Source organism: Saccopteryx leptura, chromosome 11 (assembly GCF_036850995.1).
Source record: "Saccopteryx leptura isolate mSacLep1 chromosome 11, mSacLep1_pri_phased_curated, whole genome shotgun sequence".
In the NCBI taxonomy this organism is placed as follows: Eukaryota; Metazoa; Chordata; class Mammalia; order Chiroptera; family Emballonuridae; genus Saccopteryx; species Saccopteryx leptura.
The window spans coordinates 41,827,868-41,854,644 of record NC_089513.1 but is presented as its reverse complement, the minus strand read 5'-3'; the positions used below and the strand labels follow the sequence as shown (position 1 = coordinate 41,854,644).

General features: G+C 41.1%; 1 protein-coding gene and 1 pseudogene across 6 annotated transcripts in view; one reads left to right on the top strand and one right to left on the bottom strand.

Annotated features, from left to right (window-relative positions):
- The window catches only part of ZNF521 (zinc finger protein 521), a 317,050-nt gene that overhangs the window by 165,453 nt on the left and 124,820 nt on the right, over positions 1–26,777 (bottom strand). For all 6 annotated transcript variants that reach the window (XM_066352804.1, XM_066352798.1, XM_066352802.1 and 3 more), the window contains one exon: positions 9,164–12,516. In XM_066352804.1, the coding sequence (XP_066208901.1) occupies positions 9,164–12,076 (2,913 nt within the window). In that variant the 5' untranslated portion in view covers positions 12,077–12,516. The remainder of the gene's footprint in view (positions 1–9,163; positions 12,517–26,777) is intronic.
- On the top strand, positions 952–4,089 carry LOC136383444 (small nuclear ribonucleoprotein E-like; annotated as a pseudogene).

Below are 26,777 nucleotides of genomic sequence, written 5' to 3'. Positions count from 1 at the left end.
TGTCACGTTCATTTATTCAACTGATATTTCCCAAGTCCTTATAATAAGCATACTGGGTTTTCAGAGGTGATAAAGGGGAAGAAGGAAGTAAAAGAGTAAATAAATAACAACACTTTTTAAAAAAAATTCTAAAGAGGAGACTAACTTAGATAAGATTTTCAGGGTAGGTCCATCTGACAGATGAGAAAGAGTCAGTGATGCAGTGAGGCTGGTTGGGAAAAGCAGCCCAGGTGAGGAAGCAGCATGTGTGAAGGCTCTGAAGTCATCTCTGCTCAGTGGCCTGAAGGCTGGGAGGTTGGGGACAGGGCATGAGGACCAGCTGCTCCAGCCAGACCAGGAGAGAGCAGCCAGCACGGCCTGCCACACTGCGTGGCCTCATAAACTGGTGAGAGATTGGGATCTTATTTGAGTGAAATGAGAATCGACTGAAGAAATTCATGAGACTTTATGCAATGCACATGTCCGGCCAACTGCAACATGAAGAATGGGCTGGAAGTGGACAGATGAAGGAGGGGAATCCAGGAAGAGGCTGCTGCAGTCTCCAGGCAAGAAAGCACTGCAGCCTAGACCACTACGATGGCTTTGGAGACAGAAAGAAGTGACTGGGAACCCTGCTGGAGGGCGGAACCAACAGCACTTACTCATAGATTAGACGCGGGGAAGGAAGGAGAGGGAGGACAGCAGGAAAGGTTCCCAGGTGTTTTTGCTTGAACAACTGGGTACGAGGTGGTTCCCTTTACTAAAATGATGGAAGTCTGGAAAAAATACAGGTTTCAGAAGAGAAAATCAAAAGATGAATTTGTATACATCTTCCTAAACCTAAAAGAGATACAAGTGAAAATGTCAATGTGTAAACAGGAGACGAAGTAATCTGAAACAAAGAGGAGGGCTGGGCTAGACATAGAAATTTGGGAGTTCTTAGCACAGTGTTAGTTACAGCCATGTGACTAGATGAGATGCCTATTGAGAGAGTGGACAGAGCAGGTAAAGAGGGCTGGAGATGAGCTTCAAAGAATTCCTGCACTTTCAGAACAGGTCCGGGAGAAAACTATCTCTGGGCAGAAGAAGCAGGAGGGAAAGTAGGAAGGGTGGTCAAGTCAGAGGGGTGCATGTCGGGGAAAGAACTGTCCACTCTGCTGAGCGTTGCAAATCATGAAGACGGAAAGGCTTTCTTTGGACTGTGGAACCAGGAGGTCACTGGCAGCACTGGTAGGAGCAATGGCAACTTCTTTGGGAAAGCAGGCCTTGATGTGAAGTGAAACAGTGTAACAGACTGGTACATGCTCGCCACATCTATGTCAGAACCTTAATGGTGTGAAACATTTGAGTCCAATGGGGTAAAAATATGAATAGCGATCCTGTAGGTAATCCTCAGAAGAAAAACACACATTTATTCAACGTCTTCTAGGTTCCAGTCACTGTGTCAGGTGGTTCCTGGATGAAAACAGCCGGTGGCCAGCTGTCCTGCCCTTCTGCCATACACAGGCAGAGGCTCCGGGAGAGCCACCAGCCAGGCCAGCTTACAGCGCCGTCCACAGCCACATCTGCTACTGCGGGCCTGGCATTAATTACATAGGCACTCAAGAATGAAAGGAAATTCTTGACCCAAGGAATGTATGATAAGGAAAGAGAATTATAAAGATATAATTATAAAGCAATGAAAGAGGGGTTTTTTTTGTTTGTTTTTTAATGATTGATTTTAAAGAGAAACGGGGGGGGGGGGGATCATTCATTTGTTGTTCCACTTAATTGTGCATTCATTGGTTCCTTCTGTTATGTTGCCCTGACTGGGGATTAAACCCTCAACCCTGGCATTTTGGAATGATGCTCTAACCAACTAAGCTAACTGGCCATGGCCTGAAAAAGTCTTTATATATTATTTATGACAGATTGTCATCATATATGGCATTCGAGGGAAAGGGAGATGTTTGTGGTGGGAATTCAGGGTCCCAGGAACCCTTGTAGTGTAGTTGATCACTGAAGGAAGGGAATGTTGGATAGCCTCTTGGAAGGCAGGGGGCATCGGGGAGAGATTATTCATGTAGAAGGGAGAGGACAGGCTCAGCAAGACGCAGAGGCAGTCTGTCCTGCACGGTTTAATTAAAGTAATTCTGATGACCGAATAAAGTAAGAGGTAAGGAAAGGAGGGGGAGACTTATCAGGGGCCAGAACCTGAAGATTCTCACATTGCACAATAGAAAGGATCAGGTCATCCTATAGCGACAGAGGTCCAGAGCACTTACAGTATTTCCAATAGGGAGGAACCTGCTCTTCAGATTTGTGTTTTAGATAGATTGTTCTGGCCGCTGTGTGGAGATGGGGCTGAAAATGATAAGACCAAAGCAAAGAACTAGGAAAAAATGAGAAGGTTGCTTTAGTCATTTAGTGAAAGACGATCAGAGAGTGAACTTCAAATGCGGTCAGGGATGGAGAAGAGGAGATTGGTTAAAGAACTAGATACGAGGTATGCAGAGATGGCTTGGTGACCACTGAACATGGAGAAACAAAAGCTACTCAGAAGGTCAATCGATCCACAGGTATAAGAAAAAAAAAATCAGATTTAGAGAAAGGATAAAATCAGCTTTGGATCCACCGAGTTTGAAGTTCATGGGAACATGTGAGAGAGTACACCCAGCATGCAGCCAGGTGTGAGTCTGAAGATCAATGAAGAGAGATCTGAGCCGGAGATACCGTTTTTATTTTTTAAATCAGCTTCATTGAGTTTAATTCACATTTAAAAATTCACTTATTTTACATCTGGTGAGAATTGATAAATATATATAATAAGTAACCATAATGAACAATCAAGATACCAAATACTTCCATCAGCTCCCCAAATCCCCTCCTGTCTTTTGGAGACGCCATTTGGAGAATCATCAGTAAAAAGTGTAGTTGAAGCCATGGGAGTGGATGAGGCCACTGGGAGAGGACAGTCAGAGCACTGGGACATAACTTACAGGAGGCAAAGGAAGGAGAAGGCTATGGAACATTCAAAAAGGAAGGGAACCAACAGGGCAGAGAGAGGTTCAATAAGGAGAGAATAGCCAATGTTGATAAACAATGCAGCAAGTAAACTAAAGTAACTTGTCTTAAAAACAAACAAAACAAAAAAACAAACAAAAGTAAAAAACTATATTGCATCGTCAACTAGGTCGGTAGAAACCTTAAAGAAGTCAGTTGAGACAGTGATGGAAGCAGAAGGCCTTTGCAGTGGGTGAAGGGAGGGAGTGACAAGAGAGTGTATGACAGCAATAATGGGATTTCATCAAAAGAATGGAGGTGAGATTTCAGCTAGAGGACGTGGCCACTGGAATCATGAAAAGTTGGAACCTGGAGTCCGAGACCCAAATCCTTAGAGCTTCTTGTCTACCACTTTCTAGCTGTGTAAACAGATCTTAATTTATCTGGGCCTGTTTGGTTGTCTGGAAAAACAGGCAGCTTCATCAGATGATCTCCACTGTCCCTGCCAGGTCTGATTCTGTGGCACTGTGCGTGCATCAAGCAGCCTGGAGATCATCGGTAACCTTTGCGAGAGCAACTTCAATGGACTGTTCAGGATGTTGTGAACTGAAATGTGAGCAGACCGTACCAGGGGAATGCAGGAGGGGGGGCAACCTTAATTAAGTACTGAGCGCCAACAGGAAGTATCAGTCTTGGGGAGGAGTAAGATGGCGCCAAAGGAAACTCCATGAGAACAAGAGAGTAAGAGGAGATTCCTCAGTATTTAGGGAACCCCCTTTGAGTGCCTAGTTGGAGTCTTCGGGGAGTAGGCTCCAGACCTCGAATGCTGAAAACAAATTCAGTTTCAGGGGACAGAGTGTATGCTATGTGTCTGTTTTTTCTTTAACCATTGGTACAAAGAACCTCATCTTCACATACTTGCAAAATAGATCTTGGATTCAGGCGTGGCTTTATGAGCAAGTGACTACGAGGATAGAGGGCTCTGTCATTGGTTTTGATGAGTGTATGAACCTTGTATTAGATGATACAGAAGAGATTCATTCTAAAACAAAGTCAAGAAAATAACTAGGTTGGATCATGCTAAAAAGAGATATTACTCTGCCCCAAAGTGTCTCCAACTGGAAATGACTAATGAAGAGAGAAACTGGAATAGCAATGCAGTTTGCCTTTCATGTGTCCTTTGTTGGGAGTACGGCTCTTAGATATTTCTTCCTGTTTATTTGATTATCCTTGCTATTACCAGATGACAATAAATGCTGTAAGATTGTTTTTATTTTAAAAAAAAAGGAAAGAAAGAAAGACAGAGAGAGAAAGAAAGAGAGAGAAAGAGAAAGGAAGGAAGGAAGGAAGGAAGGAAGGAAGGAAGGAAGGAAGGAAGGAAGGAAGGAAGGAAGAAAGGAGGGAGGGAGGGAGGGAAGGAGGGAAGGAAGGAAGGAAGGAAGGAAGGAAGGAAGGAAGGAAGGAAGGAAGGAAGGAAGGAGGGAGGGAGGGAGGGAGGGAGGGAGGGAGGGGGGAGAGAGGGAGAAAAGGAACAAACCGCGAGTAAAGGTTTTCTCGGAGAAACCTGGCCAGAAAGAGTTCTGGAGAAATGGAAGCAAAAGGGGGCACATGCTTCCAATATCATCACAAGACAACATTTTGAGGTCCAGATGGGGTAGCACCTGACCAGACAGTCAGGCCAGTATCAATGAACTCCAGAAAAAGATCTAACATTTATTCAACACATAGTAAATGTCAGAAACTCTGTGAGGTGCTTTGTGTGTGGAAAAGCTAGACAGCCAATGTTCTTTCTACCTCACATTATCATTAGGAGGTTATGTACAAATTTATTAGACACTCAACATTTGAGGTGCAAAGGGAAATGAATAGGTTCACCTCCCAAATTTTATCGAAATAAATAACTCTCCATAGCAAATTTAGATTAATAATCATAGGATCTGGTTACAAAGAAAACATTTTTCATGAATTCAGAAAACATTGTGCAAAAAAAGGAGGTTCAGATTCAGATCCTTTCTTCAATTCCAAATTTATAATTACCTACTATGATCCTTAAATGTCACATGCCTTGTCTTTCATCCATGTCTTGGATTCTATGAGTTTATATAGTACTTACCAAAGGTCCCCAAACTACGGCCTGCGGGCTGCATGTGGCCCCTGAGGCCATTTATCCGGCCCCCACCGCACTTCTGGAAGGGGCACCTCTTTCATTGGTGGTCAGTGAGAGGAGCACTGTATGTGGCAGCGTCGCTCACATACAGTACTACTTCCGGTGCTGCGGGACGCACATGTCACGGCTCCAGAAGTGCGTCATATCACTTGTTACGGCTAGCAGTGACAAATATGGAACCAGACATTGACCATCTCATTAACCAAAAGCAGGCCCATAGTTCCCATTGAAATACTGGTCAGTTTGTTGATTTAAATTTACTTGTTCTTTATTTTAAATATTGTATTTGTTCCCATTTTGTTTTTTTACTTTAAAATAAGATATGTGTAGTGTGCATAGGGATTTGTTTATAGTTTTTTATAGTCCGGCCCTCCAACGGTCTGAGGGACAGTGAACTGGCACCTTGTGTAAAAAGTTTGGGGACCCCTGGTACTTACCTTTCCCTAGATTGTATCTAAATCCTTTTTAAATAGGTAATCTAGTCTCGACCAAATGACATACTTTTCAGTCTTTGAAAGATGCATTCCAGTGTTTACCAATACCCTCATGTGAAACTAAATCATAGTCCAGAAAAATCTAATCTTGTTCTTGACAACATCTATGTATTCAGGTTTCATTATATCCTGTGGTCTTCTTTTCTCTTCTGAAGTCTCTCAATCCTCAGGAGGAAGAGATGAAGATATCACCTACATTGGTAAGTCCTTCCATTTCTATCCAGGACATCTAAGTCAGTAGACATTTTCATCATACTTTTTCTTGTGATAAAATTTATTCCCACACAGCATACCTGTCTTTTGACATAGACTTAACATAATAATTTGTCTTTTACCTACACTGGTGAAAAGTTTACATGATCCTCATAATGAGAGGTCACAGAAGTTTAACTTCGAACTAACAAAGAACGTGAATAAAGTAGTATTTATTACTAAGTATGTTTTTTCTTGCTGACATTATTTTAGGCTTCCTTTTATAAAACTTTACATCTGTTTACATAACATTCTGTGTTAAGTCCAAATAATGTGTTCTATTATACATTTGAACTGTAAAGAGTATCAGAAAGAAAATTGGCACATAAAAGTTTATGACAAACAATAAAAAATGGTAACAATGATGAAAATGTTGAACAAATTACTGATGTTTTAATGCACAAAGGAAATATGTATAGCTGAAGCCTAATATTTGGGGCTGATTAAGGGGACTGCTATAAGCTCTTATTAATTAGGCTGAATAAGGGGGTACTTTTCTGTATGAACAGTCAATTTTAACCCTCAGTAGCTAGGTACTTTAAAAACAGTATTGTAAGAATTAAAATGAAAAAGTACTCTAAAAATATTTTACATATTGTTCTATATAAGAGAAGGATATAGTTATCATCAAGATTTTAGGTATAATTAGAAGTAACTCAACACATCTCTTAAAGATACATTACCCTCTAACCAAATTAATGTGTTAAAGACTATATACATAATGCTTCCTCCATTTTAAATATATTTCAGCTCAAATGCTATTAAAATATAGGATTTGGAAATATCAGAAAACATAAGTCATAAGTAGCAGAAGAGAAGCAACACGCATGTGCCTTTCAATAAACAATTGACTAGAAACAAGATCTTTTCTTTTTTTTTTTTTTTTTTATTCAGTGAGGGAAGGGGAAGTAGAGACAGGCTCCTGCATACACCCCGACCAGAATCCACCCAAAAAGCCCACTAGCGCATGATGTTCTACCCATCTGGGGCATTGCTCAATGAACTCTTCTTGGAGCCTGAGGAGGAGGCCATGGAGCCATCCTCAGCGCCCCGGGAAAACTTGCTCCAAGCGAGCCTTGGCTGCAGGAAGGGTAGAGAGAGAGAAAGAGAAGCAAGAAGGGGAGGGGTGCAGAAGCAGATGGGTGCTTCTTTTTTGTGCTCTGACTGAAAATCAAACCCAGGACATCCACAGGCCCAGTGGATGCTCTACCACTGAGCCAACTGTCCAGGGCTATGTTTCATCTTAAATACACATGTTTCATCACACTTCACACCTTCTCTCTCTCTCTCATACACACATATACACACACAAATAGATACATATTAAATCAATTTTATACATGATTTAAATTAAATATGAGTCACCCTGGCATGGTAGCTCAGTTGGTTAAGCATTGTCCTGATATGCCAAGGTTTTGGGTACCATCCCCAGTCAGGGCACATAACAAGAATCAACCAAAGAATGCATAAATATGTGGAACAGCAAGTCAATGTTTCTTCTCTTTCTCTACCTGCCTCTCTAAAATTAATAAAAAATTAAATATAAATATAAAAATTCCTTTACATGTTAAGCATAGCAAAAAAAATTTAAAAATGAACTGATTTTTCTACATAAATGTTTTTTTTAAGAGTTCTTGTTCAAAAGCATTTTAAAAACAAAAACATTTGGGGGATAACTGGGGAAATTTGAATATGAACTTCTTATAGATGACAGTATGGATTTATTTAATTTCTTTAGCTTATTTAGCTAATTGCCTTGGCTAATGATATTGTGGTTAGATAGGAAAATGTCTTTAATCTTAGGAGATGTCATGATACCTGCAACTTACTTTCTTTTCGTGTGTCTCCTATTAAAGAAAATATTGTAAGGAGAGAGAGAAATGTGACAAAACATTCATATCTGGTAAATCTGTGATGTGGATACACAAACACACACACAGCATGTTCACTCTATTATTTCTGTAACTTTTCTCTAGGTTTAAACATTTTTGAAATAACATTTGGGAAAAAAAAATAATTCATTTCATATGATTATAACTACCAATATTTGTTTCAAAGGAAACTATTTGATCCAACACATGAGCCATGAACCACAATCAAAACTATGTTCTCCCAGCTGTCCTCATCGGTTTGAAAGGATTTCATTTATTTAAATGAGAAAAAGGTGCAGAATGACTTGAGGAGAGAAGGAAAAGCAGCTTCAAAGTTTGGGGCTGCGCCTGTCACACAGATGCCACATTTCAGGAGGACTGGCTCTGCATTACGCTCCTCAGCTCCCCCCTAGCAGAGGACCGATGGCTATCTGCAGGGAGATGCGGGGGGACTCCAGGAGGGGGTGAGTGCAGAGCAAAGATAAGGAAAATGCAGTGACCTCACACTGAAGGAAGATGGATCTCCCTGGGGTTTTCATTTGGATGGATCTCCAGATAGAGACAGGTAGGGAAGGGGAAAGAGCTATTAGAAACCAGGTGATAACGCATACAGAAACTGTACTAAAACGAGCCATCCTCCACTCAGCTTCAAGGGATGATGACTTCTAAAACCAGTTCATTATACGTGAATTTGTTTCCTGTATTCAATGCAGCCAAGAAAACATGAAATTACTCTGAAACTAAGAAAAAAAGAACACATTAATTTTGAAATTCAAACCCAGATTGAGGAGTGAAGATGCAGGGGTTGTGCCTTTAAAAAGAATGGTTGGCCACATGGTGCTTCAGAAATGTAGGTGGGTTTTAAAAATAATGTTGTGAGAAAATTTTTTTTTCCTTGTTACCCAGAAGACAAAAACAAAAAACAAAAAACCAGTGAGTGTTGACAACACAGTATTGAAAAGCCACCCCTAACTAATTTGTTATCCACAAATATATATACTTTTTAATTTACTCTAAGCCAGCATGCTGGCTCATAGTATCTTACTTTTATGTCATTATCTCTCTACCATACACACAAGTCATAGCTGGGGATTTCAACTCGCGGTGAAGCTATGCTGAGATTCCAGATCTCAGTGGTGTTGGCATGAGCGCTGGTCTCTTCAGTCATAGAGAAGACAATATCCTAGGGAGACTGGAATTAGTCCTATTTTGCACCATTCAAGCCAAAATGCTGCTTATCAACAAGCAAGTAATTGCTAGCTAATGGCTACGGGTGGGCGGGGGGAGGGGGGACCACTGCATTTCAATCTAAGCATCTCTCGGCACATGACAATAAAGAAAGCTGAGGAAAGTATAAACATATAGTGGGGACAGCTTCTGGAGGAGGTTAAATAGCAAACATTAAAAAGGCCAGTTACCTCATCCGACTGGGAGGGACTGATTCTGGGCATTGGCGAGACTTGCGGAGTTTTCAACTGGGTGCTGTTGCTATCTGGCACGAGCTCCCGGTGGACTGTTTGGATGTGGTTCTGGAGTTCACTTTCAGACTCAAACTTAACGTTGCAGCTCGAGCAGCGAGTCTTCAGTCCCCCGGCCTTGCCTTTCCCCTCCATGGCACTCAGACTCTCGTTCTGGCCCATGCCCGGTCTGTTCGTGCCGGGAGGGAGGTTGATGCCTGGGCTCCCGCTCTTACTGAGATTCACGCAGCCCGCGCACAGACCGTAGGGCAGGCCGTTGATGTCAAGTTTCACCAGATCTTGTTTGGAACGGAACTCTTTGAGGCAAGATGCGCACTTGTACAGTTTCTGGACGTGCTGGCCACGCCCTGTGGTCTGAACTGCGGACCCGTTCCCTGTCTTCTGCATGTGGAATGTCCCGTGAATTTTGAGTTCTAAGGTGGAGGTCACTGTCTGCATGCAGACCACACAGCGGAACCCCGTCAGGGAGTTCCTCAAGTCAGGGTGCATTTGGCAATGCTCTAAAAACTCCTCTTCACTCTGGAGCGGCATCTTGCAAATCCGGCAGTTTCCCGTGTCGAGACTCTTACTGTGCGTGACCTTGTGTTCGGTAAGAGTTAAGAGGGAGGGAAACCGCTCTCCACAGATAGGGCACATGTAGTGTTTGACAGGGCCTAGATGCGTCTGCATATGCTCCCGGAGACCGTTTTCCGAGAAGAAGGTTCGAGAGCACACGTTACACTTGTAATTCCCTTTAATGAGCTCGGCTTTCTTCTTCACGATGGCGCTCTCTCCGGGCCTGATGTTGTGGTCTCGGAGCTGGTGGTTCTGCAGCAGGGTTTCCATTGTGTAGGCTGCCCCGCAAATGTCACAGCCGTACATGGGCTCCGAGGTGTCCACATCTTCTTCGCTGCCGTCGTGACTGTTGTGGGACTCCTGGCTGTTGGTCAGCAATGTCTGCAGCTCCACCTCCTCCTTCTGCACTTGCTCGGAAGCCCCGTTTGTCCCGCAGTTGGGAGTCTTGGTTTCAAACACACAATGCTTTTCCCGCAAGTGTTTCTCCAGCAGAATGATGGCGTGGAAGGCTTTGCTGCAGAACTTGCAGTTGTACTTCTTACTGTGGGTGGTGATGTGGCACTGGAGCTCCACCTCGGTACCAAAGGACTCGCCGCAGAAAATGCACTTGTGCACCTTCCCTTGGTTTTCCAGGTGGTTGTGTTTCACATGCAGCTGCAGGTCAGTCTCGTTGCGGAAGTCCCAGTTGCAAGAGGTGCACCTGTAGACTTTCTTTTCGTTACTGTGCTTCACCGCCAAGTGAAGTTGAATGGAGACTTTTGAGTCAAAAACTTCTTGGCAGAGGGTGCAGCGGAAGAAGACAAAGGTGTGCATGTCCAGCAGGTGTTTCTGAAGGTCGTCTACCGATGTGAACTGCTTATCACAGCTCTCACAGATGTAATATGTGGAGGTGATCATGAAATGAATGGTAACGTGCTTCAGCAAGGATTCTTGGTTGGGGAATTCCTTGTTGCACTGAGGACAGGTCAGTTTTGGAAGCACAGTGTCGAGATGAGTTTTTAGGTGAGTCTGAAAGCTGTCCAGAGATGTGTACTTAGCACCGCATTGATTACAGATGTATTCTCCAGCCGGACGGGCAGGTGCACCTCCCACTGCCTGCATCATTTTAAGGGAGGTCTGCTCTATAGCCACAGGAGATAGGGGGCTCAAGGCCCTGGATTTCTTCCCATTGTGAATATAATTCAGGGCCAAGGGAATGTTTTTATGATTTTCTTTGATATGTTTGTTCAGTTTAAGAACGCTGTTGAATATTGGAGAATTCGTACAATACGAACAAGAATAGACTTCTACTACTGGTTCTTTTGGAGTCCCAAGCACTGGAGACCCAAATCGGGAGCCACTGAGGTCACAATGGACCTGTCTTATATGCTCTTCGAGGGAAGAGTCAGTGAGAAACCCCATGTAGCAATGGGGACAAAAGAATGCATTGCTATCCTTTGCTGCAGGGTTAGCAAATCCGTGAGAACATCGGATGTGTTCCTGAAGAGTGTTGAGGTCATTAACAACTTCAGAGCAGAAGTTACACTGGTAGACTATGGCGGGCATGGCAGAAACAATCAGACCTGGGTCCTGAGTTTCGTGCACTTGCTTAAGATGTTCATTTAGGTTATATAGTGAAGGCAATACCTCCAAGCAATACTGACAAATATGGGCCTGCTCTGGCTTATCTAAGTGCATAGTTTTCAGGTGAATCTGCAGAACTGCTAGACTCGAAAATAACTGCTTGTTGCAGTAAATACAGCTGTAGGTAACTTTTGCTTGTTTACTTGAGGCAACGGTCATGTCAGGGGTTTGCTGGGCGGCCCGCTTCCTCCCTCTACTCTTTGGGATTGGCGGGGCAGCTTCCACCATCGTCGAGCTGTCCACTGAGAGGTTGGAATCTGGAGTGGTGCTGGACACGGAGGTGTAGCCCACGGTGACCAGGGAAGGGCTGTTGCTATGATTGCAGGACTCTGGTTGCTGGTGACTATCCATGTGGCTGTACAGTTCCTCGACCGTGTGAAAACTCTCCGAACAAATGCTGCACGAGTTCTTCTTCTCCCCGCCGTGCAACTGCTCCATGTGGTTCAGGAGGGAGGTCTCCTCTACAAACAGCTCGTGGCAGTAGACACACTGCAGGGCCGCTCGGTCCTCGTTGGGGGAGCATTCCGGGTGGCACTCCGCAATGTGCTTCTGGAGGTCTTCCGGGAAATCGAAGCCTTCCTCACACTGACTGCACTTCTGAGTGTCCTTCATCTTCCAGTCCTCCATCCTGGAACCGGACTGGGAACCGTCCTTGTTCCTCTCGTGAACCTGCATGTGTCCGTGTAAGGAACTAGAAGACAGGAACCCGCGGCGACAGATGGCACATTTATATGGCTTGTTGGAAGTGTGAGTCTTTAAGTGGATCTTCAAGTGATCACTTCGGGAGAATGCGGCGTCGCATTCGCTGCAGTGGTACTTCTTGTCCCCCGTGTGGAGTTTGATGTGGCGATCCCGGCTCCGCTTGTGTTTGAACAGCCTACTGCAGTAGGTGCATTTGAAAGGCAGTTTGTCGCTGTGACTCTGCTCATGGTGCTTTAGGTAGCTGAGGCGGCTAAATGACTTGTCACAGAATTGGCAGGGGTACGGGAGTCCGGGGCCACCTTCCTCCTCTCCGAAATCGCAGCCTTCTCCATGGCTAGGGGAAGTCTGGTCCTTGCTGGAAGGTGAGGACGCTGGCCAAGAGCAGGTGGGGTCATCTTCAACATCCACTCCATCTGCAATGAAAAGCGATGGGACATTTTGTTTTACATGTTCAGAATCCAAGAATCAATTTATGGTGTCATTTCCACAAGTACACACAGTTGGACCATCTAGAACCATCCAGAAAAAAAAATGGAGGAGAATATTTGAGTGGAATACTTTCAGTTCTGAGCTCAAAGCTTTTATTCTACATTTACTTTTTTACTGGGTTTAAAATACAAAAAGATATTAAATAGTGCTATGTCTAAATTACCCTTTTATTATTTTTTATCATTCTTCCTTAGAAGCAAGTTATATATTATGCATTGACAATTTTATTAAAATGCAGATTTTAATATATTTAATGTTTCTTTTGTATTCATTCTGAAATGATTTGCATATTATGGAAGATCTGAAGAACCAAATGAAGAGAAAATATTATAGGAATGATTTTAAATTAATGCAGTCAACCCAGACATCTAATATTTAATAAAAAATTCCCTCTGCATTTTGCTTGTTTTTATATAAAAAGGAAATTCTGAAGACTAAAATCTTTTATGGGGTTCATATTGATACAGACCTTATTGCTTTCTGCAAAAAAATATTAAAAAGTAAGCACATGAAAGAAGACAGAAAACACAATAATAATTATGTCTTGTGTAATAAAAGAGAACCAGGATTTCTTCAATAACTGAAAGATTCGAATACCACAGGCCCTAAAATGGATTATTAAATGTTAGAAGGGTACTGCTAGATATTACATGTAGCTAGGATCAGTCAGGATCAAGAAAAAATGAGTTTCACAAGGGCCAGATTGTAATAGTGTATTTTGTTTGGAAAGTTCAAGAGGTGGCCCACCATTTCTTCCTTTTGCAGAAGTTTCAGCAGCATGAACTTCCTTAGCCAAACAGGACTTGCACTTTGAGGTGATCAGAGACAAAGCAACTTGTGAAAAACTGGAAACAGGAAAAGTGATAAATGATTATGGTAAATGCTGAGAGATTTATGGGTAACAAAGAGAAGACAAACAAGACTGAAAGCCAGATATAACGTTAACAAGTTATCCAGGACTGTACCTTCTGTTAGGTGGGGCTCTAACTCTGCTCTTAACAAGTGCGCATGCTTACTTCTTTTGCTTTCTTAACATTCACGCGGAAAATAAGATATCCTCACACAGGCTGTGAAACTTCCTTTTTGCTTTTCAAAACAATCTATCATTCAAGATCAGAAGAAATTGTAAAAGCTTTCACTCTCCAAGAGAGCAAGGTTTTTCAGTAATGCTGACAAGCAAAGACCATGGAGCAGAGCAGTGATTGTATTAGAATATTATTAGGAGAGTCTAATAATATTCAATTAGAATGTGATCAAATACGTTTTTAAATTCTTCAAAGCTGAAGTTCACTAGCAAGCTATATTATCAACATAAAAGTAGAAACTGGCGAGCATTATGTAAACAAATTCCATGTCTGCTTTCTTTAAGGTAACAAGATTTTACTAGATTATCAACCTCTTGCTTATCCACAGGAAACAGATGAGGATCATTCCTTTCCTGCATCTAGAAACTGATGACAACACCATCTCCCTATCAATGCCAGATGGCAACCATATAACTCTGAGAAAACAACTAAACACTATTCCTGGATCCCTGCCCACTGCAACAAAGCTTCGTAATACAAGTTGAAAACCGCATGATTTAGCAGCCTCATTTATGAGTCTATAACCCAACATGTTTCGAGCAGAAGAGAGGGTCTGATAATTGTGGGTGTGATTTAAATTTAAAGGGAAATTATTAAGAATTTATGAATATTCACTCAACTCACCACCCACCATATTGAAAAACAATTTTAAAAACTTAAAAATTAAAAAAAAAAACTTGCTTATTCTAGCGTTCCCTTTAAAAATGGTAAGTCACCTAACACTGGTATCCCTAAAACAAACCAAAGTTTTATATGTCCTCTAATTGAAAAAAAAAAACAACAAAAAAAAACGATACTGTATTTAAATTTGCTCAGCATTCTAGATATAAATCCACCACATTGCACATTTATTGTTTAGGCTTTTATCCTGCTCACTCACTTAAAAATATTTTCAAGCACAACATCTCATTTGTACAGTTGAGGAAAACAGTGAATCAGAATTTGTTATGCATCTAGACAGTTAGAAAATAGCTACTGAGCCTCAAAATTTAGCAAGAGTATTACTAAATTGCAGCTTGTGTGCAGGCATGATATGTTATTATAAAAATGTACAAAGAATTATAGAGCAACAGACCATTATAAATAGTGTGCAATCCCTGACACCGTGCTTAAATCAGGCTCTTGTCTGTGCACCATGCCTGACTATACCTATTACATAACTGTTCACTTACGCTTGTAAATTTCAACTACATGTCAAGTGAGCTGAGGTTGGGATCAAGTTTTTACTCAAACCAGGATTCAAGGGGGCTGAAAACCTTTTATTTTCTCTCTCCTGCCCCTGTTACTTGGTCTTGAGGGGTTGGATGGGGGAAAAGAGTGATAATCACCAATGATGTGTCTTGGTAACTGGATGGTGTGTCTTTGTAACCAAAATTCACGGAAATCTAGGGAATTCATAAGGCTCAGGCTGGGGAATGGAGTAGACTGAGCAGAAGTGAAAAGTTTGAGCAGGGAGTGTTATTTTTAGAAAAATAAATAAAGGTGTCATGAAAGGCTGATTTCTGTTTTTAAATCTATATTGTAAAAAGAAAAAAGAAAAAAAAAGCCACTCATTTTCTAGTACTATAAATGGACCTATTCTCCCAGGAACACACAAGGAGCTCACTGACAAAATTCCCAGTGGGGTTGGTCCCAGCTCTAAGGGTATCAGGCTCTCCCAAGACTTTTGTGGTGGTGCTGGTGTTGCCAACATTCTCTGAGGTCTACAGAAGTCATTGAAAACTATCCGTCCTCAGTAACTCAAGCTTTTTAGCAGTCAAAACACAAGCTCCGTTTAAGCGGCCAATAGAAATTTCAACAAATTCAAGTTCTTTTTCTCATATGGAAGAAACTACAGAGGATTCCTGAACCAATCTGAAAACCCTCCCCTCTCTGGGCACTCACTAAGTGCGACTTACAGGAAAGTCTCTCTGTCTTATGGCAACGCGTTCTGCATTTCCACGTGAAGTACTTAAGATACCCATGTTAACTTTTTAATTTTTGGAAACAGCCACTTCACACTAGCTGACTCTCAGAGAACTATAGCTCTTACAGCCAGAAAAAAAAAAACAAAAACAAAAACAAAAATAAATAAATAAACAAACCAATTAAAAAAAAAAAAAAAACCCTTTGCTGGAACCCAGCTCCGTGGCATGAAAGTCTATTTAAAGATGCAAATGTGTGTGCGTAGTTAGTGCAGATGTTTTTCTCCTGCAAACTGTACTTGCTGAGTTTCACCATTTCCATAAAGCACATTAAAACAAGTGTGTGAACACTCCGAGATGAAAGTCTCCAACACTCCTGAGACTTTCAGTGGAAAGTGGAGCCGCCTGACTTTTCTCCAGGCAGACAGGAATGCCCATGGTTCAGCAGCCTGAGTAAATAAAAGAGGTCCTTATTTCCTAATTTCGCTGGCTGGCCACGCTGCAGCAGCCTCTGTGCTCCTGCCAAAGGGGATGCAGGACTGGAACTACACCCAGCCGCTGAAGGCCCGTCTTTGTTAGCTGGCCAGGCTTTCCCGACCATCTTCTGGCAACAAAGCTGCCATATCCTGCAAGGAAGACCTCCATCTCGGGCTCGAGGGTTCTTTCGTCTGCCTGAGAGAACGAAACAACAGATTTTGCCGGGTCTGCGTCGGAGGAGGACAGCTGGAAACTCAGTTAGCGGCACAGCAACACCTGTTCGGTCAGATTTATAGGGAAAGGTGCTCGCTAACAGAAAAGTGAAGTCATACCAGAAGAATAATTCACAGAAAAAAAAAGAAAAAAGAAAGACAGACACCGGTGCACAAAGTCCCTTTGTGACGTGAGCCGCCAGCCCCTCATGTGCCAATCTGGGGGGCGGGGGACAGCAAAGACTGGAAGTGAATTTTATCCCTGCTGTTAGGGATGAACAGACAAGCACATACCGGGAAGGGCTACTCCCTAGCCAAATAGGGACCTATCTTGGTAGTTTACAGCCAGCCAGGTGCAGAAGAATGGCCAAAGGTCCCAGCCATTTTTTGGTATTCAAGTCTTATCAAGTAGCTTCCCCCAAAAAAATCATAGAAGGAGAAAGAGATGTGCAAGAAGGTTTGGGGCGATGCTATTGCCTATTTTGTATCATTACACACGTCATAGTTAGTGTAAGGCAGGTACAAGCTTCTTGGGGGTGGGGGCAGAGGCTGTTAGAGCATTCAATCCATCAATACGGGCAATCTGAAACTATTCAGGAGAAAATAAAGTGACAAGGTGCTGAATCACTGTAAACGTTAAAGAAATCACCTGAATTTCTGAAGTCATAGAAACTTTCGATACTTTTAGTTCTTCATAAGACTGGGCCCACGAGAAGCTGGCTTACTGATATCCTTTTGCTACCTGAGCTCATTCATTGAACGGCACAGTGCTCTCTAAACTGCCCTTCGGGGACTCAGCATCATGTGTGTGCAAGTGTCACACAGCAAGATTTCCTTAACAGGGACAGGATTTACACCGGCGGTTACTTTTCAAGTGAGGAAAAGAGGCCTAGATTCTGAGGGCCTGGTACCTCTGCTTTCAGGAGTGCAATGACTCACAATGAGAAACAAAAGTCAGTCAGGAGTCTGGAGTTTTATTCCCAGCTTCATAACTGACTGAGAGAGTGACCTGGCCAAGTCATTTAATCTGCCCCTATCCAGGTATTTCCCGTACAATATGAAGATACTAATTCTTGTTACTTACCCTCCGGGGTGTTACAAAGATAAGTGAATGTTTCTAGGGCACCTATCATTGCTGGAAGAAAAGCTGCATATGTAAACAAAAAGATTTACATGCGTTGCATGGATTTATCTTTTCACATGTAAGCTTCTGTGTAGACAGTATAAACATATTTTAACATTGTTTTCCTTTAATGGAACCACTGGAACAAGCTTTAAGGACTGGCCCAATGAAAATCTAGAGCGCCTTAAGCATTCACAGCTGGATATTCAGCCATCAGAAATACAAATTATAAATGGCTGGTGATATCTAAAAATTAATGGGCCATAAATCCATGCTCTGTTCCAAGTATTAAATTATCATATGCTAAGATGTAATCTTGGGTCTTTACAGACAGATAACCTTGGAACGAGTATTTTGCTATGTAATTCTGAAGCCAAGTATGTAATTTTGAAATGATCTCTTCTCTCCTTACAGTACTGGCAATACAACCATTGCATCATTGAACATCAAAATAAGTTCACTTAGTAGGTAATTTTTTTTTAATGTGGTACAAAGATAAGACCAAAGCAAATTTCCAGTTTATTTCCTGCATTGGCTTAAAATGATTATTTCTACAATAAGAACAGTTCTGAACTTCCATATTAAACAGAATTCATAGTCCCTTTTCATTCTCTACCTGAGCTACCTTAAGATAAACTGATAATCCTGAGGGAAATACACAGGTGTGTATAAATGCTAAGAGAAGCTAGGCACTAATCAAAGGGAAGAATATTATGGAATGTGTGTTTAACAGACACAGGTAACAGGGATATTTGTCATGTTGACTCAGTGCCATTGCAGCAACAATTTTACATCACCATATTTAAAATCATCTAATCAAATTACACAATATATTTGAAAGCAATTGTTTAAATTGATAAAGGATATGGTCATTCTACATACACCATTATGCATTATTACCTAATTGTTTCATTTCATTCTCAATAGAAACGTCAACAATTTCAGAAAAGCTACAACGTTAATAAGTATCATACTTCTTTTTTTCTTTAATCAGCAGCCCCACACTAAATTCACTCCTTTGTCATATAACTTAACTACTTGAAAACGAATATTCTTTATGGGGTGTTCAAAAGAGAAATATAAACTTTAAAATTATTTATAATTCACAGCTGCTTTTAAATTGTGTAATATTCCAAATTGTTCTGGGAGGACCAATTAAATGCATTAACAGTTCGGTTATGAGGAAAAGGGTGGTCACTGATTAATGATAGGTGCTGTGGGAAGCAGGAGTTGCTGGTGCACATTTTTCTAACATAGTCTTAAAATGAATTCCAGATATCCAAGCTCAGAGGTGGTTGGGTTTTTTTTTTCTTCTTCTTCTTTCAATACTGCCAAATAAAAAAGAGCCTCACTTTCCCCAACAATCCTTTAATGCTTCGAAGGAGCCAACTAAGAGATAAGAAGTTGTTATCACCCCTCCATTGCTCCCTTTAGGTGATCCTGGTCTTTATATCCAGGCTGTCTCTTTTACCAGACACATTTCTATGTGCAGAGAGAAGTACAAATGTTTTGCTTGCTGTTGCTTAAAGTTCATTTGAACAGACGGAGCTCAATGAATTCCATCTTCAGCAAAATTAAACAGAAAACAGTGCATTCTTAAGCAGTTCTCATTTAACCCAACCTCTCAAATCAGAGAAAAAAAGCTGACGTGTAACTAGTTAAAGAACAGTCATCGTCTCACGCACAGAAGTGAAGACACTGTGTTTCTGCAGCCAGACAGAAGCAAAAGTGGTTTCCAATTATGTGGGGGGTGGAAATAGCTTTCTTTTTACTATCTTTTGGCTCGCTTAAAAATATGTATAACTAATGATAAGCACCAACGTCTTGGCATTCAATAATTGGCAATTGTGTATTATACATCTGTTTACAGTGCTGTGACTGTGAACATGTTACATTATTTAACACGTTTATCTTTCCTTTAATAATGACAGACACCATCGAGATGAATTCCTGGATCTGTTTTCTTTTTATCTCTACTATTTTGAGTTAGAAAACATGTGTAGTTGCTTTGTAGTGTATTTATAAATGAATTCATACCACAAAGGATTTGAAGTAGTTCTTCATTGCTTATTTTGTTCATTCATTTATTTAACCAAATTTGATTAAACAACATCTACTATGTGTTTAGGTCTGAATACTAGCTTATGAGCTCTAGAAATTACTTGTTGTTTTTAAGTTTCAGCCTCCTTGTCTATATATCAGAAAAATTCCAGTCTATGGCTTGTAATTAATATTATGAGAATCAAACATGACACTGTATGAAAGAACTGTCTGAATTGTTAAGATACAAAAATGTACTAAATCATTACTACTACTATGAAAGTCAAAGTTACCCTTAGGTGATAACTGATAAATGTGCAAACACTACAAAAGAAGAAAAGAATTAACCATAATTTAGTTGTTGCTTTAGTCATATTGAGATTTTAATAATTTTAAAGGGCTTAAGGGATATTTTTGTTTACACATAAACACAAAAATGCCAAAAAAAATTCTGAATGCTATTATAGTTATCTTGAAAATGAATATATATGAGCTCATTCCTTATAGCTGTACATACTGACAAGGTGTGATAAATTCATTAGTGGAAGAAAATCCCCACAATGGAATGGGCTGCATTCAAAATCCTGAAGTCACATTCCACAACTCTGACACCAGCCCTATAACTCATGCTTACTTGTGTAGAAATTTCTTGAGGCAAATTCTATTTTGCTTCAAAATCCTTTGCACTAACATGAAATACACCTAGTGAACTTCAAAGAAATCCACACCTTTTAGAAAATACTCATCAAATTTCTCCAGGGCTACCATGTTAATCGTTAGTAATTTTAAAATTAATTTCTTCATGGGGGAACATAAGGTAAAAGGGATTCATCCCAATAAGAAAACTAAATTTGAAAATGGTTTCACTGGTCCATGAGGTGCCTCAGAATGTTTTTTAAAGAACTGCCATAATTCCACTAAATTCACAAAGCAATCAACTTCTATTTCAAAGAGCAATCTGGTTTAACAGAACATTTTGTTGTATAAAACTATACTGATATTTTTCCAACATACAGGCTTTGGTCTAAGGCTAGTAAATGATCTGTCACAAGGAATTTTAACAGTCCTGAAGTGGTCAGTGTTCACATGAGCTGAATTTCACCTGCATTATATCCACCACAGCAGTAAGGCTGACAGGAATTTTTGGTAGTTTAAAAAGGGCACACTGTATACTTCACTGAAGATTAAGCCACTGGAGAACACACAAGTGTTGAAAGGCTAAAATTTAATTAATGACCAATTAGCACCCCCTGTGGGTTCATTGTGCAGTAAAGTGATAAATACAGTATGCTAATATAGAAAAAGCTGTTATAAAGATAGGGGGTGGGTGGGTAGTACTACAATGATCTATTGGGTATTATAATACAATGGACCTCAGTATTCTTGATTTTGACATTCATGTGTCCAAAATTAGATTAGAACCCTCAAGGTCTGGGACACATACTCATTTTTTATTTCAAGGCACAGAATTCAACTCATACTGTCAGGTGGAAGTATAAAATCCAGTCAGATAGCTAGTGAGTGCATCTAGCCAACTGCCCAGCAGCTTCAACGGAACCTACATAGTTTGTTTTGTCTACTTATCGATCAGTGTTTATGAATTTTATAAGAAAGTGACATGCCACAGTTGTATTAAAAAATTGGGGGATGCTGGACTATCCTGAGACTTGATGTATCTGAAGAGCAATACAGAAGGACAAACCACCAATGCATCCTCACATCATAGAGTTTTTATGTTTCATCAGAACCGTTAACTTTCATATTAACACTTACATAGTAAAACTGAAGTTGAAAAGTGAGGCTGAATCCCAAATAGTCCAAATGATAGAAGTAGTCTTTTATTTTAAAGGAGATAATGGTTGAAAAAAATGCTATATAAATTGCAAAGGACAAAACAACTTTCTTAAAATAATTCTAACTAGAGCATGACAAAATATTTCTACACAGATCATATTATGTTGACACCCACAGACGCAGTTGTTGTTTCTTTCATTTACTTTATTAGGCAAATTTTAATACAGGCACTCTTAAAAATAAAGCTAAAAGCTAATTATCACTTTGATGAATTTTCCAGGTACCTTATTCTCCCTTTATTTTCTATGGCCCACTTTTGGTTCAGTTTACCCTTACCTAGAATTTCTACCTTAGAATCAATATAAAAAATAAAATCCCAAGTAATTCATTCTATCATATTTTTTTCTTGTGAATAGTCCTGTTAACTTATTTATGGGAACTAGTACCTGTCAAAATTGTGGTATAGTGTGTTCGTGTGGATGTATGTTTTAACAGAGCACTAAATGTTCAGAATAGACAAAATGATTTAATGCTAAAGGAAGTCTTGAAATATTTTTGCTATTTCTCATTTTGAAAGTTTTAATGATAGTCATTTGCCACCTAATATGAGTAAATGCACAATCATGTCTTAATGAAAACTTCATTTGAGGAAGTCTTTATGAGGCTACTTTTTACTGATTAATACATATTACAAATAATTATAGGTTTTATTAAATTATACATTTTTATAAAATGTAACTGAGATGAAATGTCTTGACAAATATTCCAAAACCAGTGACAAATTCAGGCCTCAAGAACTCGATGACACCACCACTAATACTATTTTATTTTGCCTACATCCAAGAAAATTTTAACACAACAACACAATGTATCAGAATGCAAGGCACTGTGGCCACAGTCACAAGCCAGGTAATAAAGTTGGAGTCCAGCCCCATCTTTGTTTCACAATGACATTTACACACCTACCCCTCTGATATCCAATACATAGGACACAAGTGGAGCATACTAAATTCCACTTAAAACATAATGTACTAATATGATTTAAATAAGAGTAAGTTAAGAAATACTATTATTTCTTATTCAGATAACATGTGAAACGCACCAGTTCTGAATGATAATTTTCACAGAGAAATCTGTGGCAATGTTTTTTTTTTCACCTTTGAAAAGGAGAATTTGGATAGGAATACGCATCTATATACATCATAAGCTTATTGGTCTGCCTCTGGCAAAAGTGTTTATAATATTCAAAGACATGCCTGACCAGGCGGTGGCGCAGTGGATTGAGCGTTGGACTGGGATGGGGAAGGACCCAGGTTTGAGACTCCAAGTTGCCAGCTTGAGCGCGGGTTCATCTGGCTTGAGCAAAAATCTCACCAGCTTGGACCCAAGGTCTCTGGCTCGAGCAAGGGGTCACTCCGTCTGCTGAAGGCCCACGGTCAAGGCACATATGAGAAAGCAATCAATGAACAACTAAGGCGTCGCAACGAAAAACTGATGATTGATGCTTCTCATCTCTCTTCCTTCCTGTCTGTCTGTCCCTATCTATCCCCCTATCTGACTCTCTCTCTGTCCCTATAAAAATTAATTAATTAATTAATTAAAAAATGTTTAAAAAAAAATATTCAAAGACATAAAACCTACTAGCACAGCTCTGGGATCCTGGCTGACTCAAGGCTGTCTGTGAGAAAGGGCTGGCTTCTGAATCTTTCTGGAGCTTCCCCTCCCTTTCTGCGCCCTACTCTTTGCTCATAAGATGACCTGAGGTGGTCTGGCCTGGGGTATGCACACTTCTGGGTCGGCCTTGAGGGATCAAAGGGAAGAAAATAAGTAAATGTGATTGAAGCCTACACAGAGAAAAGAAAGTCAAGGCTGTCACCTCCAACTTTTCTCACACACACACACATCCCCCATAGATTTAAGATATGTGAGAACAACTTAGCCTTTAGGGAAAAAAAAAGTGATAATTTTACAAATGAACACACCAATGAGGACGAGTAACATGTCATAATCTTGCACTAACAATAGCAGTTGATGGTGGCACTAAAACCCAAACCCAGTTCCCAGTGTGCTGGTAAACAGCTTAACCTACGTGTTAGATATCTCTCTAAGTCCCTTCCCTAACCCCCCTACCCCCAAACAACAAACAACACCCCCATTGCCAATGTCATTAAGTCATCTAGCTTTTATGGGTTAATGAATAATCTTAAAATGGTGTTTAACTTTGTTTCTTGTTCTTTTTCTATTACAAAACTAATTCATGCTAATTGTCACAGGTATACAACAAAGAACAAAACCACCTAACAATTCTATAAACCCGAAACCCGCTACTACCAAGCCATGACAGCCTATTTCTTAAATTTAATTTCACTTCTGGCTACTGGCTAGAAAAATCACACACAGAGACAAACACATGCACACACGCATGCACGTGCATGTGGGCCATGCACTGAGTTCTGCAGCTCTTCTTAACAATGGGCCTCCCTCTGTTTCTCTCTTACTTCTGCCTCTCCACCCTCTCCGGAGAGGGGTTGGTTTTGGTTTGGTCAGGTCAGGCACTGGCAAATACAAGCTAAAGAAAAGGTTCCATCAACTGGTACTGCGGTCAGCTTCACCTTCCTCATGCCTCTAGAGTCACGTTCCCTGCCATTCATTCCAATGAAGGCTATAGTAAAGGCTCCTTCTCACTGTTGGTCAAATACATTTGTAAATATGATATATATGTTTGCTCGCTTATAGTTTGCATTGGATGTGGGGGACAGGCTGTAAGCAGGCAGGGTCATCATAGCCTAAGTCAGGGGTCCCCAAACTGCGGCCCCCTGAGTCCATTTATGTGGCCCCCGCCGCACTTCTGGAAGGGGCACCTCTTTCATTGGTGGTCAGTGAGAGGAGCATAGTTCCCATTGAAATACTGGTCAGTTTGTTGATTTAAATTTACTTGTTCTTTATTTTAAATATTGTATTTGCTCCCATTTTGTTTTTTTACTTTAAAATAAGATTTGTGCAGTGTGCATAGGGATTTGTTCATAGTTTTTTTTATAGTCCGGCCCTCCAATGGTCTGAGGGACAGTGAACTGGCCCCCTGTGTAAAAAGTTTGGGGACCCCTGGCCTAAGCCTTAGTTTTAAGACTAAGCTTTTCCCCACATCTTGCATGATGTGGGGTGGTACACTCTTATGAGGAATCCCATTATGCCTCAGATAAGTAGCTTTGTATCAGAGACTTCCTTGTTTGTATATTGGATTAAAGGTTTTGATTTTTACATTATAAAAGGAGAGCAGAGAAAGGCCATGTGAAAGAGAGGAGAAGCAGCCAAGATGGTGGAGTGCTGAAGGAGAAGCCAGTTTGTGCAGAGGTTGTGCAGAGAGAAGGAGACGGGGAACAGAGGTGAATAAGGCTGGTGAGGCAGAAACCCTTGATTCTAGGAAACTTGGATAAGTCCGTGGCTTTGGGAGCCCTGAATGGAAAGGGAGGTGTTTTCCCACTGTGTGTATTTCTTGCCCGCCAGGTGCAAGCTAGGATTAAAGCTAATGGCCCACCAGTTCTTGGCTCCGTTGTTTCACTACCGACTGTCCAAATCCAATGTGAACCTGCATGGGCCAGGCGGCTGTGTCGGTGGCCGTGGCTACTGGCTTTACGATCACTTTCTCCTAAGCCACCCTTACTTGGTGATTACTGCAGCCAACATGACTCTACTCAACAAGACCAAAAACTGACCCTCTGTCCCAACCACATCACCCAGGGTAGTGTTTCTCAGTCTAATCCACCAACCACCTAAGCCAGGGGTCCCCAAACTTTTTACACAGGGGGCCAGTTCACTGTCCCTCAGACAGTTGGAGGGCCGGACTATAAAAAAAACAACTATGAACAAATCCCTATGCACACTACACATATCTTATTTTAAAGTAAAAAAACAAAACAGGAACAAATACAATATTTAAAATAAAGAACAAGTAAATTTAAATCAACAAACTGACCAGTATTTCAATGGGAACTGTGGGCCTGCTTTTGGCTAATGAGATGGTCAATGTGCTCCTCTCACTGACCACCAATGAAAGAGGTGCCCCTTCCGGAAGTGCGGCGGGGGCTGGATAAACGGCCTTAGTGGGCCGCATGCGGCCCACAGGCTGTAGTTTGGGGACCCCTGACCTAAGCTATCTGTTAACAATGCAGACTCCCAGGCCTACTGAATCTTAACTTCTGGGGCTGGGGCCCAGAAATCTCCATATTCGGCAAGCTTCAAGATGATTCCCTTGCACTCCCGAGTCTGAAACCCATTGTAGAATCTTTTATTTCTCCTGAACTATTTAAGTGCTCTGCTTTTGTTTGCTCTACTGTTTCATAGTTGCTGCTCTGCACCAGATGACCTGAAGGAGGGATTTCTCTCCCCTATTCAAAGACCACATTGAACCTGAGCTCTTCCAGGAAGCAGCTTTTACAGAAAAGAAGAGATTATCTCCTTTTCTGTCCCATCCCTTAACCTTGCCCCCTCGCGTTCTGAGTAGTACTCCAAGCTTCCAATCTTTTCAATGTAATGTTCAATCAGCCCTCACTCTGCCCTAAAGCATCACTGGTGGCTGCTTGTAAATTTCTAGAAAAAGACAGTAACCATTTTGAGGAATTATAAAGTTCCAAGTACATAAAGGCTGGGTGCTATATGGTTAGGATACAGGGGTGTAAGTGAACAGCTTGTTTCAAATGTGAATGTGAAAAAGTCTATTGACTAAACTTTTGTTCTTAATTACTTTCAAGCTGCATTAGGTTGATGAGAACTATCAATACGCTGTAAAATGCAGCTTGCTCTGTGACCTGTTTATTTTATGGGGAAAAAAAAAAAAGGTTGTCAGACAAATAAATACAAAAAGAAAATGAATATCTGAAGAAGGAAGAGGGGAAAGGGGAAAGGCACTTTGAGAACCAGCAATACTTTCTTTGTCCACTCGGGAAGGCATGGCTACAACCGCTGATGAAATGGGTAAGTTTGCACCTCTCTAAAGACGGGAGATAGCTTGTGTTCTGAACTGGCTCCTATCGGTCTCGGTCTCCTGCAACTTCCTGGGTTCTGCACTTCAGCGGGGCAGGCCACACAGTAAATTAAGCCTTCTGCTGTCAGCGGTGGGAAGGGAGCGGAGCAGAAAAGTGGTTTGATCGCAAATGATTTTTCTTGGCTTCATTACATCCTGTTTAAGGTCTTCTGAGTAGCTCAAGGTGTCTTATCTCTGGCTACCAGGGGGTATTTGCAGTCAGAGCAGTTAACATACTTTCTCTCTTCCACTCCTTTTATTCCTCTCCCTCAAGCTCTTTTTTCCCAACCACCTTATCTTATCACATACATCTCTTCAGGCTGAGGAGAACCCACGCTTAACAGAAGTGCACTCTATTGTCATTCCAGGCTCTCAGAGACATATGCAAGTTTAAAACAAGAGAAAATCAGTTAACCTCTTCCCAGGTTAGAAATACTCGGGACTACCTACTTTTCCTGGTGCTAAGTGGGAGGAGTTATCCCCTGCGGTCTACAGGTACACAGGACATCTACCCCATCACAGTAAGAGGA